Source organism: Malaya genurostris, chromosome 2 (genome assembly GCF_030247185.1).
Source record: "Malaya genurostris strain Urasoe2022 chromosome 2, Malgen_1.1, whole genome shotgun sequence".
In the NCBI taxonomy this organism is placed as follows: Eukaryota; Metazoa; Arthropoda; class Insecta; order Diptera; family Culicidae; genus Malaya; species Malaya genurostris.
In genome coordinates this window covers 309,309,337-309,330,038 of record NC_080571.1, presented here as the reverse complement: position 1 = coordinate 309,330,038, position 20,702 = coordinate 309,309,337, and the positions used below count along the sequence as shown (strand labels likewise).

Genomic DNA, 20,702 nt, shown 5'->3' with positions numbered 1-20,702 from the left:
TCTTGAAATTCTTTGAAAAGTTGATCCAGACCGACTTTCGGTTTAGGTATTACAGTGCGATTTATGAAAATTTTCAATTTCATGAGTATTTTTTCACAAGCGATGGCAAAACGAGGTGCACATTTTTACAGCACTTACTGCTAAATTCAGCTAGTTCGCAGATCTTGTTAGTTAGTGAATATATAATACTACTTTGGGATTACTAGTCCCCTGTCTCCGCTTTCGAAAGCACCGATAACAGTGGAGAACAGCTTCATAAACGGATCTCACTACGATTTCTCAGCCACGGTTGAACCGATTTTCACAAATCATAAATCAAATTATAGCTCTCATTGTCTTTAAATATACTGTGCAATTTCATCCAGATCCGACTTCCTGTTACGAAATTTTAGGGCGATGAGTGTCAAAATATTTAAATCGTCATTCACACTGACAATGCAAAACTGGTACGCGTCGGTACGCGCGGCTTTGCTCCGTTCGCAGCGTGCTTTGTTTAATTTTCTTATAGCGTGCAGGGTTGCCACATTTAAATCTATATATTTCAGGTGAAAAAATGTAAATTTGTAAATCTTGTATTCAATTTGTACCTACTTGTTAGTGTTATTACGAAATCATGATAACGATGCTTTTATATAAAAGTACATTTATTGTCTTTCTCATATAGAAAGTTTATGCAATCATTTGAAAAATTGACTAGTGAAAATTGGCCCAGAAGGCTAAGTGTTCTATATCATTCGGCACAGTTCATCGAGAAATGTATGTGTCTGAGCGTGTGTTTGTGTGCATGTGTGTGAATATGTGTCATATAATGTCACTCATAAAATAAAAATTTTAATAGTCCCAAGGAGATGGAACTCGAACCCGTAACTATTTCTATTCGGGATGATTTTTCCGGCAATTAAACAATCAAAGATGTTATGATATTCTGTTCAATTATTCATATTTCGGAGTTTTTGATCCGCTATTTACTTCATCCGTCTTCTTCTAATCTTTTTCGCGTTAGGTACTCATGAAAATCAATGCTAAGTTCAAGGTGTCTTACATTTACATAATTTAGAATATTTTTTTTTATTTTTATCGACATTTTCAGGCACAATAAATCGAATACCAGGAAAAGGTGTAGAATATTTCTATTGATAATTATTTATGAGACCTGTCAAAAGCATTCTAATGCCAAAGCGAAGTCTTGGTTTCTTATCAAACGGAACCAATGCTTGGATGGTGCTTCGATCCGAATGGCGCAAAAATATTCGACGATTGGCTTTTAACACCACAGCTCAATGCATTGAACCGAAAAAGGTAGCACGTTACTGAAATAATATTAAAATAATTTGTTTTTGAAAGAAAAGATTTATGTGGAAAGACGAAAACCGTGATGACATATCACTTATTAATCGGCCGTCTCAAAAGCCTCCAGACGGCAGAGAAACCATTATTTTTGCTTGTCGTTTGCATCAAGCTTCCCAGTTGCTTAGAATTCAATCAACATTCAATTATACGCGACAGTCAGGCTTCACTTGCGTTTTACTGCTTATTACGATTTATTACCCTGCACGAAATAGGAACGAATTTTGTAGAGCATGGTATATTATGATATTTCGGATACGAACTTGTGTTCTAGCAGTCGGTGAAGAGAACGCTGTTTGGGAATGGATATTGTTAGATGCATCTCCGAAAAAGAAAAGCGCAGAAACTGTAGGTATTCAATGATATTATGTTTTTGTTATCAATTAATTAAAAAATTACACATAGATTTGCATTGTGTTTCGGTATGTTTTGTTTCTTAAAAATAAGGTCTCTCTTTTATGTGTTTAACTGATAAATGATGAAGTTATCTCAAATATTAAATGTTAGTTTAAATGAGAAATTTATTCTCTTTGTATTAAAGCTGCATTGACTTATGCAGAAAAATATAAACATAAAACAAGACTTGTTTAAACGCCGACTGGTAGTAAAGTTTTAAATATTGGAAAAGTTGTTGTATTGGATAGTTTACTTTTATCTGGTGGTTATTTACTTGTTTTGGCTGGAAAATCTCTACACTCCATATGTGAAGGGATTGGAATGAAACGAAGGTAGGTAATATGAAATCGTATATCTCAATCATTATGAGCTTGAGCTTGAGCGACCACCCCTGGTTGCTACTCCGTTACTGATCGGGATTAGCTGAAATTGTACAGGGAGTTCCTAGATGAACCGACCTGGGACTGGTAAATCATCCTTCAATGTACATCTTCTGGTAACCCCAGAATTCATTGATCAGTACCGGCGCCGGCCAGGCCCGAACGTAGATCGTCTAAGGAATGGGAAGGGATGTTAGTCCAACACTTGTTGTTACTAGAGGCCGTATATACTACTGCGCACTCCACATGTGTCACGGGAAAAGGATATTTGTTAGTAAAAATTTCAGTATTGGTATTATTCGCGCGCGACTCAGTATGTTCCGGTTTAAGATGCTCGGATGCACCACTAAACTCACTGACTTCCCGAGTGAACGTTTTAAAAGTCCCGGAAAGTCTTGATTCACAGCTCTTATTCGAGGAAACTGAAGAAAAATTTGCAATACTATCGCGTAAAGAATAAAAACTTCCCTATTTTTTATAAATGAAATTACGTGATACAAAATAAACAAGGGAATAGGATTTAGACAAAATAGTTGATTTATTGCATTGTTTATTTGTTTATTTGGAGCAAGGAAAAGCCCGGTGGAGTTAGTTTCTGTCAAACTTGCTCTCCAACAGGCAAAAATCCTCCTCATCTTTAGCATCAACAGATTACAATCATCCAAATGATACATTCTAAACAGTTCTTATAAAATCATTTTAAATCACCAAATAAAGGTCAACAGATTTCACGCGCGTCTTGATTCTGTATTATTTCCGCTTTATTATTTTAATTATTTACTAAAATTATTAATTGGTTACATTGGTTGATCTGGGCAGCCGGCTGCCGAGAAAAATATTAATTTATTGTTTGAAATGTTAATATCAAGTGTTTTTTTACTATGTATTCAATATACCGATATATGTTATCTCTGTTATTAACTTTGTAATATCAACGGATTTGTGCAATAGTTGATTTTTATCATTCAATTTATAATCCTGAAAGACAATCAATGACATGGAAGAAGAAAACATTCCAAAAAAAACTTTTCTCCGAAGCTAGACGGAAATTGATAGGTTGAATGAAGGGATAATTTAGTCAAATAGAGTAATATCTGATAACTGAAAAGAAAAAGAAACTCCTGCAATTGTCGCCTTTTACGACATGGAAGCAGGAATCCAGTGGATCTATTCTTGGTTAAATTTTTTCCGCCGAATTCCACACGGCATCTAGGCTGGTACTGTCCGGAGAGAGCTAATAGGTACTATCAATCTCCTAGTGGACCCCAGCCCCTATGAAATCGTATATCTCAATCATTATGATATAAAAATCGGTATTCGATATATTCTTATCGTTTATACATTATTGATTTTTTATTTATCAAAATATGCAAAATTACTTTGTACGTTCATATAGAGTGAGTTCCCCAGACGTTATCATTCGCCAGACGTTATCTTATGAGTTCTTCCAGGTTGAGGCTCGAATATACGACAACAGGCTTGTGATACCCTGTGATACTAACCCAGACAGCAGGCACATAAAAAAGCTTGTAGTCAATAGAGATGCAATTTCTGAAACCCAAAACCGATACGTACCCGATCGAATATAAAAAATCTCTATTCCTACCCGACCCGAATTGTCGTACCCTAATCTTCGAGAATGGAATCCGCTCATGTCCCCGCTGTAGACCGCGAACTTAACACAGTTTTGTCAAAAATGAAATGAAGTTTTAATCAACACTAGAATGTGTTGCTTACCATTACCATGACAAATATTGAGCCAAGCGTTACATTTTCATTTTTGTTATCCTCATTACTACCAGTAAACGGTACTGCTCTAGATGAAAACTTGAATTTTTCATTGTGTATTAACATGCTCTGCAGACAGGTTGTAATAATTGAGAATTCAGTAAACATACTTAACATGGCATATTTTGCATACCGTACATAATTGTCGGACGGCGGTACCAGATACTGCCAGTGACCTGCTATTTTAAAATAAGCGGGAGCTTATGCTGAAAACATATGTATGTAGATGTATGGAGAAGCATTGCATGATATACAATACGTTTCAGCAGAAGCTCGACAAAGATGCTCACATATTGTGATGCGAATCTACCTGCAGGCGATATAAATTAATGTGAAATCTAAACTTATCTGTTTGCATTCCTTTTTATAATGGATAGTATGTGGATCCTGCGTAAAATTATTCATAGGTACGTATAGTGCAATCGGCACAAGTGAAATAATGACACGTAAATTGTTCTTAAATTTTGCTTATTCATCTTAAATACAAGAAGAAGATTATCAGATCTTTATGTTATTTGGCGCATTAGGTCTTAGGAACGGGTGATGTAAACATCAAATAAAAAAATCTAACAAATGAAGATATAGTTAGCGCTTCTACAGAAATCTCAACAACCTTCCACGGTGTTAACTCTTTTCTTATTAGGCATGTTAAATTGAACGCCAATCAATCAATATAACTTAATAACCTTTGTATCGATCAATTTACTTCTTGTTTGTTTATTTAATACGTAATTGCTTAGTGAAATTTATTCTTTTAAAGCATTTGTTTTCCCGACAGAAAAAATAACGAAGTTTCGTCAAAAATCTCTTTGATTTACTCTAGTGCTAAATGATGCTTTTCTCATAAACGCGGTAATCATCAGAATCTACAAGTTGGTCAGACTACTATTTGCGTATTTTGCATCATCACTTTACATTATGGTTTTAATATTTTTACACCTAATGGCCCATAATCACAGAACCATAAATAGACGTAGCCATTCTCGAAATATTTAGAAATGAAATTCAAAGAGCTCAGATTTTTTAAAATGAATTTTGAGGTTTAGCAATCAATCCTCGTAACACGAAAACTATTAATTGCATAAAAATGATGTAAAAGAAGTTGTAGAAAATCAGTTAGGCACTCTAAAAAATTCGAATTCTTACACAGGAAATAGGAAATTAATCGAAAAATTATAATAAAAAATAGCATCATAAATTTTTTTTGATATTTTTATTTCAAATTTGCTATTAGAACCCACTTCAATTGGTGTTTTTTTAGTTAAGAAGCTCCAATTAGTGCAGTTAAACTTCATTGAATTTTTTAATGAAAAACACTCATTCAAACACTAGAATATGATTTTACAATATAAGATGATCGTAGTAAACTTTCTCCTAGAGGTTATCGTACCCGAGATATTTAGACATGAAACTCAAATTACTCAGATTTTAGATAAACTGCGCAGTTTAAGTTTTAGTTTTGGTCCGGTAACAGGTAATTGAATTTTTATTCAATATAAATGCAAATATTATTTAAGAAAAAAAACATTCAGATAATTGGCATGAACTAACCTTTTCTCAAGCTTCTAGCAGTATATTGCCTTTAAAACTCATGATCTTTTTCCCTTTTACAACTGGGGAAAAGGTAATCAAAAAATATATGCTTGATTCCCAATTTTAAATTTCTTCATTTATTGCTAAATGTATAATTAAATTAAAATGATACTGCGGGAAATGAATATCATGTCCGTGGTCTGGTAAAATAAATGTTTGTCAAAATCAAAATACTTTTATCTTATTATCAATATAAAACACATTCAAAGCAGTAATTTTAAGAAAACCGAAAGACACAATATATTAATAAATAATGGCATTTATTTTCGTTTTAATATTACATCATTTAATCATATTTGAAAATATCTACATTGAACAACTAGCTTTGTGTTCCATTAATTAATACCAAGTGCATTGTAGGAGGCGTACTTTTCAGATAGTGAAGTATTAAACACTTTGTGGTTTGACGATCAGGGAATAATTTCGTAAGAAATTCAGCTTCAATGAGAAAGAGAGAGCGGAAAGTAACAATAAAACCTAAACAAACGATTCAATTCAGTTGATTTTAAATTGTATGATCAAATGAAAGTTGATTGTACTAAGGGAAAGGAAGGAAGGAAACTTTTTCGTATTTGCATCGTTGCTAGCCGTAGAGAAGGAGTATGGTAAAAGGTCACAGACGAATTCCACAGACTGATTGCGTTAAAGTAGAAAATTCGTTTGAAACGGAAAGTTGTACGTGATTGACTAGCGAGGTGAAATCTCATTTGCTCTTGAAACATGAAACGTTGTCGTCTAACTGCCTCGCATTGAGCATGTACGTCGCCCTTTTTTTTCCTCTCTCGTTTTCCGTTTACGGGTGCTGGCAGTGGGTGTTGATTCCACCATGAAGAAATATACTAATCCTTAGATAGGCGTTGGATGGGTCGATTGAATCATATAAAACCCACGCGGATGTACTTTGACAGTGGATGAAAAGGACACGTGTTCAGTATCAGCGGTAGCAAATTGAAAAAGAATAGCAACAAAGTGGAATAAAACCAGGAAAGTCTTCACAAAAACAAAAACACAGGGACTCGCTACGATCGCTACACTTCTGTTGTGCGTGGGTTGTTGGTTGCTCAATTCGGCAATATCCGCTCCGTGCACAGTCCGATTATTCCCCAGTCATCATTTCCATGAACTCTGCAAATATACATTACAATAAGCTCACTCTTTTTAATGCGCGTAAGGATATTGGTTACCATCAAAGTCAACAGTACCGGAACCGTCGGCATCGATTTCATTTATCATACCGTCCAGGTCTTCGTTCGATAGTTTATCGTCTAGAGCAGCCAAGATTTCCTTTAGTGTGCTGTATGGAGGAGAAAGATAATGAAAAAAAAAACGAATTAGAAGTGATTTTTCCATCAATGCTGTGCACTCGACGATTATCGAAACGATTAGTGAAAGGGTCATTAGAAGAAAGAGATTGTTTTTATGTATCAATTGTTGAACGATATGTTGCTGTATAGTGCTTGAACAACTTTTTTCGGTCATTTATGGGTGCCTTTCCTTAAAAAATATATAATAAATACGACGAATTTTATATTCAAAACGATCTATACCATGAGTAATAACTTTTCTGTCATAAAAATTTTTCGTGGTCGGTAAGAAAGGTAAACAAGGATGAAAAAGTAAAAAGCAAAGACCAATAATCAAGCAGACTGCTATAAACCGCTAAGTTGTTACGTTTACGTTTCGTCTAGGACTTGTCGGTGCATAACAGTTTATGTTGAGTTGTTATGCCACCTAGAAGTCCACCATAAAGCGCTCAGCAGGTTTATGTAGGAACGCAAAGAAAAGTAAATACGATTATTTGGCCAAAGCACAAACATAGGAGTAATTTCTTGGATGCTAACAGATCTATTAACATGTAAAAATAAATTTGGCAAATAAGCATCTATAGAGACGTAAATTTACACATTTTTCTAAAGTATGAACTAATAATTAATCTAGTTTATTAATTCATCGACTGATAGCGAATTGATGTGTAACATGCACGGAACGACCGAAATCAGCTCTACGCCTAATTCGTATTACTGTTTTTGAATTAGTTGATTTTATCAACAAAATTTCCAAAATAACTATAAAATTAGTTAAAATTGAGAATTTACTTTGCTGAAAAAAACTCTTATTTTTAGAGAATGTGTTTAGTTGGCGAATATTCTGGACACAAACCAGCAATATTTCAATCCAACACGAAATTCTCATTGACAACTAATTTCGTTATTAAAATCAGAGAATTTGTTTCTATTTATCTATCACCGTCATTACTGAAGGACAGCACATAGAAAACAAAAATGAAATTGATTTTAATATCAAGTTTATTAACCAAAAACTCATGAGAAGTGTCAAAGCAAAACAATACATTAAAACACTGAAAAGGACAGTCTTGTTGAGATTGCTTGCAAATTGTTGTGATGCTTTTCGCATGTGCTACGATATATCCATATATTAATTTCTAAACCGATATGTAAAAATGACGTAAGCTGTTAGTGGAAAGTGTATTTATTCAGAATTTGTTCGCATCTGAAGCGATTGTGGATAATAATGTTTTCCGCGGAACAGTGAAGTGAGTTTCGAATGTTGCACTCTAATTGTACACGTCAAATGATGTTTTTTCTATCTTCTAACATTTCGGGCTACGGTCCGGTGTACTACTTGTATTCGGTTTTTGTTTTCCGAGTGCTCAAAGTTTTCAGTGAGAGAGTCGATTTCGCGAAGTGGAATGAAGAAAACAGCGATTTAGAAGTAAAATTTTCAAAAAGAAGTTTTTTTTTTATTTCAATTATAGAGGCTTTAACATCTTAGGTCATTCGCCTCTTCGGACCAGAAAATCTTTCTGACCCTATGTGCGGGGTTGGGAATCGAACCCAGGCGGGCTGCGTGAAAGGCATCGACTATCCCATCACGCTACACCCGTTCCCTAAAGAAGTTTATGTTTCGCTTATGTCTTTTTCTCCAATACAACATCGTATTTATACCTGCCAATATAGAAAATATAACCGAGACTGAATTTTTTTTCGGTAGTAGTGTGCCATCTAGTGGCTAGTAGTCATTACCGTATTACGTTTTTTCGGTGACAGAGCGCCATATAGCTGCAAATTGCAGAAACCTATTCAACCATTTATGTTGGTTGAAAACAACGTTTTATTTCTCTAATTCAACTAAAAAAATAGTTGAATGGAGATGAAGTGTGCCTTAGCTAAGAATTGACAGCACGTTCAATTGGTGAATTCAACTAAAAAAATAGCCATTTCAACAAATATTTCATTGTTATTAAAGGAACTAGAATTAAAAAACCTAAATTAGCAAAAGTAAGATTTTCGTAGTTGTCTCAAAAAATAACTAACTAAAATCAGAAAATCAACTAATTTTTTCGCCAAAATGCTGATTTCGGTCTTTCCGTGTGTAAAAATAATTTTTGTGTCTGTACCGAAGTAAACTTCAGCTAAATTGATTGTGAAGTTAATCTGGCTTTAAGAACAATAAAGCTTTAAGAAGTATTTTACAAAAAAAATCTTTCCATTCACTTGTTCATAAAGTTTCATTCTTTTCAAATGATAACTTGTAATGACTGAGTATATGATTTGGTTTATTTTTCTCTCAATGTAATATTGATATGGTTCCTTAATTTTCAGTATATATTATTATACATTCGCATATTCCACCCCAGGGTCAACCTAATTTGTATTGAAGGAATACCGGCATGTTTTCCTTTTCGCTCCATTTACGTATCTGCCCTCGTACAGCTCCAGCTGCTAATGATGATGCATACAAATCAATTTGGGACGGAAGAAGCATGAATAAATCATCCGTACATCCAACCGAACCAGAGTGCAAAAGAACGAAACATATGTTGGTGAGGATACATAGTAGTTAATCAATAAGCTTTCCTCTTTTCTCTTGCGTTCAACGATTTCCTTTTTATATTGGTGGTTGCTATTTTGGTTTCGAAAGGTCTAATGTCAAAACCAACATCCTATAAATGATTCTCGAGAGTGTGACCAAACATATCTCCAATGAATTAATGTATTGACACTGTAGGGCAATTGCACTCTTATTCGACCTGTTAATCACACCGAAGTTACACCGTTTTGGTGTTGAATGTTTTCAATTCAGTTAAGTAAGACTTCGAAATCGAGGATCCAATTTTTTCCCTAGATTCACACTAATGTCTTCAAGAATGAAAATAATGATGTAGTTTAGATGGAAATGGGCACTATTACTCTACCACTTAAATATGCGACGGTAATGATTGAGTTATGTTGATATTTTTTCTCGTTTGTTTGATGTTGGGTGGCAGCGATTGGTGTTTGTTTACGTTCAGTAGTGATGTGAGTGGTGTTTGTGCATAAACACATCTCCGGTGAAAAAACAACTAGCTGACCTGTTTAAATAACCAAAGATCCGGTTCGGATGTGGTGTACAAATCCGTAAACTGTAATAATGGTGGTATGCATAATCAGCAAAGGGAATCCATTGGCGATTGATTTATTGGAATTGGACGATTAATCTCATAATTAATTAATTGACATACCGTTAATTCTGACATACGTTATATTTGAGTTTATTGAAAACGGGTGAGACCACTTTTGTTGATTGTATAAAAAGATGCCTCTGTGGTGATTTGTTGCTCTAAAAGTATTTATCTCACGTTAATGGCAAACGTGTCGAAGGTTTATTCTTTCATCTTCAAGGCAACTAGAAATTCTAATTAGTCACAGAATTTTTCACCCCATGTTTCGATTAATCTAGGAAATGTGAAAGTGATTTTATTTCAATGAATTGAAATATATCGCATAGAACTTGTTATACTATTTGGAGAAATTTTTGTTTTGATAGAACAATTGAAACAATAGAATTTGAGTAAATTTTGCACATATTTTCAAAGATATTGGAAAGGTAAGAATACTAATTTACTTGAATAGGAATGCGATGTTTTAATCAGACTGAGGGCTTCATACTTCTTTTCCTTACTGATCGTATTCATTTAAAAAAATATCTTGATTTACCAGGGTGGTCACTGGTGTAATTATGTCTTTCTCATATTACTGTGGGTCTAAACCAAATGTAAAAAACAATCTTTATCGTTCCTTCAAATAAAGGGTTAGATCTTTTAACTTTTTGAGCATCGATGCAAGTAAACCGGTCCAAATATCTCTGAGAAAATCAAGTGAGCTTTGTAGTATTTTTACCACTATTTCCTGTACTTCGAGAACAGGGAACTATAGAACGGTTAAGTCCAAAAGCCGTTCTTTTGGTTGATAACAGACATAACCTACCAAATAAAAGCACAAATTTATAAAATATGCGGAAGTCAGATCCGGATAAAATTCAATACTTTTAATTTCAGCTTTAGTTAGTGAAAAATGAATCATATTTAAATGATATATCACGTTTTCGCATCGTCGCACTAAATGACGGAATAAAATTTTAGACATACTTCACTCTGTAATTCCAGGACCGGAAGTGGGATCCGGAAGAAAAATCCTATAGCAACTTATGGGCACTACCAGGCCCGTACCTAGTATTTCGTTTCGAGAGAAGCCAGTTGACATTATCAGTTCCGAAAGCACTGGAAAAAGCGGCCAGGAGCGTCGGAATGGAACTCACACCGATTTCTCAAATATTGCTTGGCCTATCTCACGAAATTATTTTCAAATGAAAAGTGTTATTAGCTCGTATGACATTTAATTTCATAGAGATCCTACTTTTAGGCCCAAAGTATTGAGAATTTCAAATCGTCATTACAGGCAAAGATGCAAGAAAAAAGAATTTTTTTTTCTCTACCTAAATCAATCCATTTTCGATTCCAGGTTTTGTTAGTTGGTGTTTATAACAATTAGGCTTTACCGGTTTTCGATTTGCAGTTCCGGAAGTAGCGGCCAAAATTCCTAAAAACCAAACGCACATATAGATTGACCGGAGATGACTAGGCCGATTTACACAAATGATAGAATGGATTGAATGGATTCAAAGTTCCAAAAATACAGAGTTTTGAGTGCTCAAAATCTCAAACAATTATACACGTTTATATTTCTTCATTGACTTCCATTGAAGTTGAAGAAGTACTCGATTTTTTTGCAGAGTTGGTGGGTCGATGAAGGCACAGCGATTCTCGTAATGTGGCAATTTAAGACAATTCAGCCATGGCCGTAATTCCGTATTCAAGAATACTGCGTATTAGTGCAATGTAATGTTTCTTGAAACAATAAACATGGTGAGAATCATTATTAAATATTTCAATAAAATCGGTGACTGTGTCCAAGATCAAGTTATTACATAACAGTACTTAACGTTTATTGTCATGCCATTTCTGTCACACATGTCTAAGGTCCTTTAAATTCCCATTGATAGAGTACAACAATCCACAAGACTTGTGATAATGCGATAGATTTTCAAAGGTAGTCCGAAATTGCTCCCTCCTTACTCCGATTCTTGGAGAATGGAGAACATCTTCTAAATTTGTATGTCATATTAGTTGATTACTATATAAAATTACTCCAGCCAAACATATATGTGAAGTGCGCTTGCGTTCTTCTTTTAAGTCCTAAATAAGAATGTGCCAGATCCAGCGGCATAGTACATATGGCATGCTCGCGCATTTTCTCTTTTCGGTCATCCAGTACAATATTTTTTTGACGAATCCGAAATCACGAAACTCTCAAAACCGTTATCTCACGGTGCAGGATAAACAGACCCATAATATTCATCAAACAGTTTTTTTTGTTCCTGTTTTTGATTTCGGGAAGGGCCAGGGCCCCTCTCTGGGTACGTGATCTATTATTAGAATCGAAAGAAATTCAATCCAGCCGTTTCCGTGAAATTTGAGTGATTTCCGTCTTACTACGACCGTTACTTCCGGAAGCGGAAACTGATATCAAGTATACTAAGCGCGTAAAACTTAAAAAAATAATCATGTCATGAAAACTTTTCTTTATATATATGACGAATTTCGCATCAAATCGAATAAATGTTGGTAGCTACCTCTCTGATTCGAATGAAATTTTGGGCATGTAGACTTTGTGTTAAAAAGTCACTTTGCATAATCTATTATTCTAACACGGATCCAGACTGTCTTTTGAGAAGGGCTAAACATTTATGTCCATTTATTTTCAAAGAGCTATAGACAAAAAATAATAAATCCTACAAAGAATTGTTATACTGGTGATTTCCACAAAATCAGTCAAATTTTTCAATAAAAATCCTTATTAAGTTTTACACTGAAAAAAATTGTTTTTAAAAACTTATAATCTATTTACAAAACAAAACCATTATTGATTTTGATAAAATTTTGTCCCAAGATAGGTGATTAGGTTCCTTACCAACCGATCTAACATTGCAAGATTGGCACATTCAAGGAAAAAAAAAAGGTTTTCAATCAAAAACTATTTCTTGTCTAAACTAAGTCTTTTATTCAGCGTCCTTTTATTAAAAATTAAACTAAACTGAAAATTAAAATCATCCAAGATTTCAATAAATCTCTATTTATGACAAAATTTTACCGAATACCCTGTTGCTAATTGCCCCGATATTTGCAGAAAGTATCTGTGTTGGATAAGAAAAAGTTTTAGTTAAAAAAAAATTTCCCTTCAAAACGCCCCTCTTACAATATATTAAAGCTTGTCAAGGAACCTGGCGCTTTTTTTTGTAATTTGACTTCAAATTTTTAAAATCAATTTCCTCAGTGCAAAATTCGATTAGTAATTTTTCAGTATTTTCATTCGAAAATTTAACTTATTATGAAAACATCACAAGCACAACAAGTTTTTGTAGGATTTTTTATTTTACTACCTTAGTTAATTGCAAAAAATGGTAAACATGTCTAGTCTAGATTAATTTTGGAAGAATAAAGTGAGCTGAGTGTTTTTTACCTTTTTTATATATATTAAAATAGGTATAGAATTCGCTCAAACTTTAGAAAATTTTTCCGAAGCCCGGAGGGCCGAGTGTCATATACCAATCGATTCAGCTCGACGAACTGAGCAAATGTCCGTGTGTGTGTGTGTGTGTGTGTGTGTGTGTGTGTGTGTGTGTGTGTGTGTGTGTGTGTGTGTGTGTGTGTGTGTGTGTGTGTGTGTGTGTGTGTGTGTGTTGTGTTTGTGTGTGTGTGTGTTGTCAACTAGGAGTTCGAGATCTTAGAGATGGCTGGACCGATTTTGATCAAACTAGTCGCAAATGAAAGGTCTCCCCGTCACCCAGAACGCTTTTGAATGGTTTTGAGATCGAAAGTTTACTTTTTGAGTTATACGAAGTTTTACGTCAAAATTATCTGACAGTATCTGTCACATTTGACCATGAAAACAGAATATGTTTCCAGGCTTAGATTTCGCACGGTAATAGCTATCCAACAAGCCATAGATTGGTAAAATCCGTCCATTTTTAACGGAGATATCGATATTTTTGTATAAGCGACTTTTCCCCCTATTCCATCAGAAGGAATTTTGGATGCTGTCTGGCAAAGAAATGCTTGGGAGCAACGTAAAACACGATTTTTATACTGTTACATACAATTGTTTCTAAGTACCAAAAAGACTGTGTACAGTATCCTTTTTCATGACATTTTACGAGCCTCGGACCGGTTTTAGCACGGTTCGTTTTTGGCAACATAATTGTTCGAATATCACATATGTAAACCAAATGAGCATTTTCCAGTTGAAAGCAATTCCATAATTATATTGATTTAAACTACTTGTATTTAAACTACTTGGCTTAAAAATAAATGCTGCAAGATTATAACAACCATATACCATTCGAATCAGTTCGTCGAAATCGGCAATTGCGTGTTTGACAAATAATTTCACAATTTTTTTCCGAGATGACTCAACCGTTTTCTACAAACTCAGATTCATACGAAAAGTCGTATGCTCCTAAACAAGGTTCCTGAATTATGTTTGGATCCGATTTCTGCTTCCGGAACTACATGTGAAATGTGAAACATCTGATATGTGAAACGAAATGAAAATTGTGGACCCATTTTTCTCGTAGATGGCTGAACCGATCTAAAATTCAAATGAAAAGTTTTAAGATCCTTCCGGTTTAGGGGATACAGGATGATTAGTATAAAAATGTCTATTTCACATAAATTAATCAGGTTTATTGGGTTTACAGATTTGAATAGTCGATAACCAAATAAAGTTATTTCAGTTTTAGTTGTATTCAGTTTTCAATTCGGATTTAATTCGCATTACGATTTCTCAAAGATATTTATACTGATTTTCAAACATTTTGAAACAAATGTAAACTATACAGCTACTCAGGTGAATTTATCTGACTTCGACTAAACCGATTTTCTAATTCCGGTTCCAGTATCGAATCGTTTCTCAAAGCTCAATCGTATTCTAAAAAAAACAGATCTGCGAAGACAAAATTAATTAATATTATCCTATTCTGACTTCCGATTCTGGAGTTACAGAATGATGAATTTTTAAATATCAAACCGGCCCTGGAAGTACCTTAAATTACCGTAAACTCTAAAGTGGAACTTACTCCGACATATCATGGAATTTTCAATCGATTGTCACACTTTTAGATTGAAATTCGATCCGATTTGCAGTTTCGATATTACAGAGTAATGAATGATTAAAATCTCAAATTACCGCTTAAATCGACGGTCATTAAAATAATGTCATGAGAACTGAAACACCGAAGAATATTCATGCAAAAAACACAATGCGGATTGATAAAAAAAAGGTATCATCTCACTGCTAGGTGGATTGAGCACGTTTTTGTAAAGTCTATATGCTGCCAACTCCGAATTCGATTTTGCGAGAAATTCGTTTATTCGAATCCTACACAGAGAACAAAAATCGGGTTTTCAAATGTAAAGTCAATTTTCAAAACAAAAACATCACTTTCGAATTCAATGAAACTTTGTCCCAAGGTAGGTTATTATATTCCCTTCCAACCGTTCATGTATTGTAAGGAAAAAAGTGTTTCTAACTAAAAAATTGTCTTGTCTATTACTGTTATTTTTTCCAAATATCTGGCAACCAGTGTTTTGTGAATACTTCTCTCAAATTTAGATTCAATAAGTTTAGTTTAGTTTTCGATAAAAAAGATAATTCATCATATTTAAGTAAATTTTAAAATAAAAAATTTTCAACAAACGGCCTAATTAAAAAAAATTCCTGATTTCGGAGATTTCGATAAGCTTTCTTTGTTCATGTGTTGAGGATACGCATTAATAAGTCCACGCAGTTATTACAGTCTTTGTAATACTTGTACTGAAAATCAAAAACCAACCATGTCCGTTCAACCAATAGCAATACTACCACCAACGATTATTTTAAACTATTCCGAAGTTTTTAACGGTAGCACGCAAAAGACAGTTAAAATTAGTTTCTGGGAATTCATAAAAGACTTGCTATACGAAGTTGAACGCGATCAAGATCAGCACAGAAAATAATATCTTCGTGCTACAGACGAATTACTGTGCATAAAATATTGATATAATGGCTAAAATTACTATGTACCATACAATTCTTCCTTGGAACTCAACTCTCAACACGTGACTTACTACTTTAACAAATGTTTCGAGGATTGGATAAAACGTTGGAACAAGTGTATTGTGGCCGGGGGAATCACTTTGAAGGGGACGAAATAGATTTGGAAGTACAAAATAAATGAAAAAAATTTGAAATTATGAGCCTTACTATTTTTTTCCCACAGTAGTATATTGAATTAGGGGAAACTAATACCATTCTAATTTTGTATGGTAATAAACGTATAATCTTGTTTAATTATTGTGACTCAAACTATCATTGCCATGGTATACGAATGTATGAAATACGCGGGATTTATCGATAACATCCCGATCAACATATCGTATCTGAACTATTTCTCTTTTTGGTATTTGTTAGAAAATTTTGAGATTTTAACTACTAAAGAGACCAAACTTATATCAGCACTTGCTATGAAAACAAGTTTTTGTTATAAACTTGTTAGGGCTTGATGGTCGGGATGATATGCGATTTTTGTGGAGGCTTATTTTACTATAATTAGATAGACTTAAATAATTTTGCCAACGTCAACGCGAATGGCCGGCCAATAAACTGTATTTGTATTTTCATGTAGTAGCGATGAAATATATCGAGAAAAAGTATTATTCTCCGCTATAGCTTTCCTTCTGCACCACGAGCGCTTTCTTCATATCGCAATATGGTTTTGTCATTTCCTAGACGAGGACATGTAACACTATGACGATTCCAAATCTGTATTGCTACAAAGAAAACATTGCAGTCCATCCGGCTCCGTTCTATTGGCACTATCTCAACTGACAAACGCCGCGCGATGAATATGAATGCAGCGAAAGCTGACCCTCAAAAAAGTGCTCACTCCTCCATAGATCATCTCTTGTCCGCGCGTCGCACAGCAAGAATTCGCATGCAAAAGAAAGCACAGCAGGATTTTGTTTATTTTTACATGGTTACTAGCATATGTTAAAGTCAATGGAGGGATTTATTTATTCGAATGTCTAAATTTCTCAACCATTCAGTAACGTTAGGTGAATCTCTTGTGTTGCTTCTGGCGAACATCTTCTAGTGACATATAGCAGATGTTCAATCGTGTATAGCGAGAAATTACTGGAAGTAGTTACACGGTGCCATTGGCAGAGAGATGTCCCATGAGTACACATGTTGGCTGAGGTCGATTGGAATGTATTACAGCTGTTTCCGGAATCGTGTTTTAGGACATATATACTATTGAAAGGTGCTTGAGGACATGGCTCCAGTGTGTCTATTCCTGTGTTGGTATGAAATAAACCGTTCTCGCTAAACAGTCGGATGATAGTGAGAACTTATGAAAATGCGATCAATATGTTGATGACTCATTGTATCAGTTGGATTATAATACTAAAGCGTATTTTTCGCACATCATTCAATACAGACACGTGGGCCGAAGAATGAGTGAATTTCTTCAAAATCTAGATAAATTCATTATTCAACATATTCTAGTTGTGTTGTTTTTGGTTCGAGTTCTAGTTGTGTACATTTGGTTTAACTGTAGTCGTTTTTCGGTTGCAACTTGCCATAAAGTTGTAATAATTTTACATTATGATGTGAAATAATATAAAGATCGGAAGAATAAAGTTTATCTTGACCTGCTAGCGGAAACTATGTGAAATGATAACTTATACGGATAAACCCAAGTTTCAGCTAACCAGAGATTATTTTTGTAGAAACAGAATATGCCATTCACAGAATGATAGGGAGGGTATGAAGATATAGAACGGAAAAATGAGACGTGACAAGGATCATTTAAGCTAGCTGAAATCTTCTACTAACCTAATTTTTACCTTCTACCAGAGGAGTCGAGCTTAAGCATCTTTTCAATGCAAATCACTCGAGCCTTTTGCATACCGGAAATAAAGGTAAAGGTCTTTTACCATTTGCTGTCCAAATCGCCAACAGAGTTAAGTTAATAAAATATTTCTGCTTACTTGAATGGCTCTTGTCATTCTATAACTGTCATCATTTTCTGATTCTACATAAAATAATCTATGATCAGCTCAATGTCGAATGATTTCTTATCGTAAAAACATTATTCCAGAACAATGTTAGTCAATAACAGAAATTTCATATCAAAATTATGAAAATGTGAAAAGTGTGTTTGACAAGTAACGTCCTTTATATGGACATCAAAATCGAAGTTTTAGTTTTCTGTTTTAATTGGAAAGAAGGGCAACTGAAGCGCATTGCATGCTTGTGGATGTTTATGGTAATAATGTTCCAACTGATAAATCATGTAGGGAATGGTTTCCTCGTTTCAAGAATGGAGATTTCAGCGTCGAAGACAGGCCACGCTCTGGACAACAACAACAACAAAATTCGAAGACATACAGTTCAAGGCATTACTCGATGAAGATTCGGGTCAAACGCAAGAGGAGCTTGGCGAATATTAAGATTATGTAAGCGATAAAATAACGGGCGATCGATGTAGACCGCAATTGATGCGTTCGAGCCGTGCATTACGAGAAGAACGGACGGAATACAAGCAAAAACATAACGACGTTATTCTCCTGCATGACAACGTTCGTCCTCATGTTCCAAAAGTTGTGAAGAACTATTTGGAAACGCTCAAGTGGGACATTTTACCGCACCCGCCGTATTCTTCTGACATTACTCATTCTGATTACTGGTAGTTCCAACGGATGCAGCTCGATCTGGCAGGGCATTGGTTTACTTTTTTGACAGAAATCGAAAATTGGCTTCAAACTTGGATCACCTCAAAAGACAAGACATTTATTCGAAATGGAATATTCAAAAATTGCCTGGGAAATGGGAAAAAGTAGTAACTAGCGATGGATGATACTTTGATTAATCTTTAGATTCTTTTTATTGTGAAATAAATGCATTTTGGATCCCAAAAAATGATTCTAAATAATTTGTATTTCCAATAATATCACCTTTTTGACGCAGTGAATTCGTTGTTAAGATCGTGTGATTTCGCCCCGAAAGATTTTTTTAGGTTGTTTGTGTTTTCATTGCTGGACTGTAAGAGTGAACCTCTTGAAATGTAGCCAAGTACACCATTTAAAAGAATTTTTTTTGAAAGGTATATGACAGAAATTGATTTATCAATTTAAAAAATAATTTTTTTTTTAATATTTATTTATTTCATCTTTTGATATAAGTGTTATTAAGATGACTTATTTCATCTACTACAATTACTTTTCAGAAGTATGGAAATACTCGATGGCCAAACTAGATTCCGAGGTGCGCTTACGTTCGTGTTTTCGGTACGGAGCCAGCATGTGCAGCACCCAGCGGAATGATGAATAAGCTGCACAATCTCGTCCAAGATACAGAGTGTGCGCTAATTACTATACCTTGTGGTATTAACGCCATTTCATATATGTTTTTGAAATTGCCATGTGTCTTCTCGCCTTTGGGAAACTATATTTCACGATAAGATTTGAAAAAGCACTAGACTTATTACATTTTCATCATCGTCCCTCAAAAAATAATGCTTTATGAGACACCAAAAATTGTATTCAATGTGATGTCAAATCTGTGAATAAAAATCAGCTGTCAAGGCAAAAGAAATGGCTGAATCTCTTTTCGCCATTGCTGCGCATTTTGACGGTCGAAGAAGTTATTTTTCAACCCACCTAATAACAGATTAGCACGCGGCTCAGCAGGGCAAAAATTTCAATTTTGATGTCGAAGTTGTATCTGCTCAACTTGCTTTATTTTAGCTCATAAACACAGACCGATGCACGTATGTAAAAAAATGCGTAGAATAGGAATTGATCCAAAGTTTGAGTACTGGGAGTAAAACCTAATAATATGTATCAGATTCATATAAAATCGAAAGTATAGAGCAGTTTGCTGACGAAATTTTTCATTGGAGTGATTGTACAGAAACATATATAACTGGCTAACTGATTGTAAAATTTAGAGTTAAGTTTCTAGTCATCACAAATAATCCATCCAAGGAAACTATCATTGACTTAAGGAAAACTTATCCTGTAAATAGGTCGAACAATTTTTGTCGTGAATACGACTTACTATACTATGGGGTGCCTTTTCAAAATTAGCCATATGGAAGAATGGGCAGAACTTAATCGTGAATATCTCGACTTGTAATAACGGCAGCAACATAATTCTTTCACCATTTCATCAAAAATATGATCAGGAATTAAGGATAGTATTTTGAACATTGTGAGGTGGTTATCTCAAACAACTCAAAAATTAAGTTTTCTAAAACTTTGAAAACAACGCGGAAAACTCTTTACATTTGCTTGGCTTTTTCGCGCAAGGACGACGATTTTGAGGTAGTCAGACACATATCTTCATCTGAATGCGTATAAAAGGGGAACCGTGGTCGAAAATCAATCACTTCTTCTTTTGCGTTGGATAGAATTAGACGTCGTGGGAATGATTTAATCAACCAGCAGCGACGGAGAGTGCACCTTCTGCGTGGTTAAAACCTCAAACGCTCAGGTCGCCACTCTCATCCGCTTTCCGGTCGTCGAGGGAGCGATCTCATCAACCAGCAGCGACGGAGATTGCACCTTCCAACTGAATTCTGAGTCTGTTCAGAGTTCTAAATTTAGTTCTTGAGCTCAGGTCCAGTTCCTAATTCCAGAATTTTCCAAAAAGGTTCTTTTTAGAACCATAATAATATTCCCAAAGAGTTATGCGAAATTTTACTTCACTGTACTCTATACGGCCCATTTTCAAACCAGTTGCAATTTGTAGAACTTCC

General features: G+C 34.6%; 1 protein-coding gene across 2 annotated transcripts in view; it reads right to left on the bottom strand.

Moving 5' to 3' along the window:
• Positions 1-5,745: 5,745 nt before the first annotated feature.
• The window catches only part of LOC131431056 (troponin C), a 35,036-nt gene continuing 20,079 nt past the window's right edge, over positions 5,746-20,702 (bottom strand). For both annotated transcript variants that reach the window (XM_058596511.1, XM_058596512.1), the window contains exons 3-4: positions 6,689-6,798; positions 5,746-6,629 (exon numbers count right to left, since the gene is read on the bottom strand). In XM_058596511.1, coding sequence (XP_058452494.1) covers positions 6,601-6,629; positions 6,689-6,798 — 139 coding nt within the window. In that variant the 3' untranslated portion in view covers positions 5,746-6,600. The remainder of the gene's footprint in view (positions 6,630-6,688; positions 6,799-20,702) is intronic.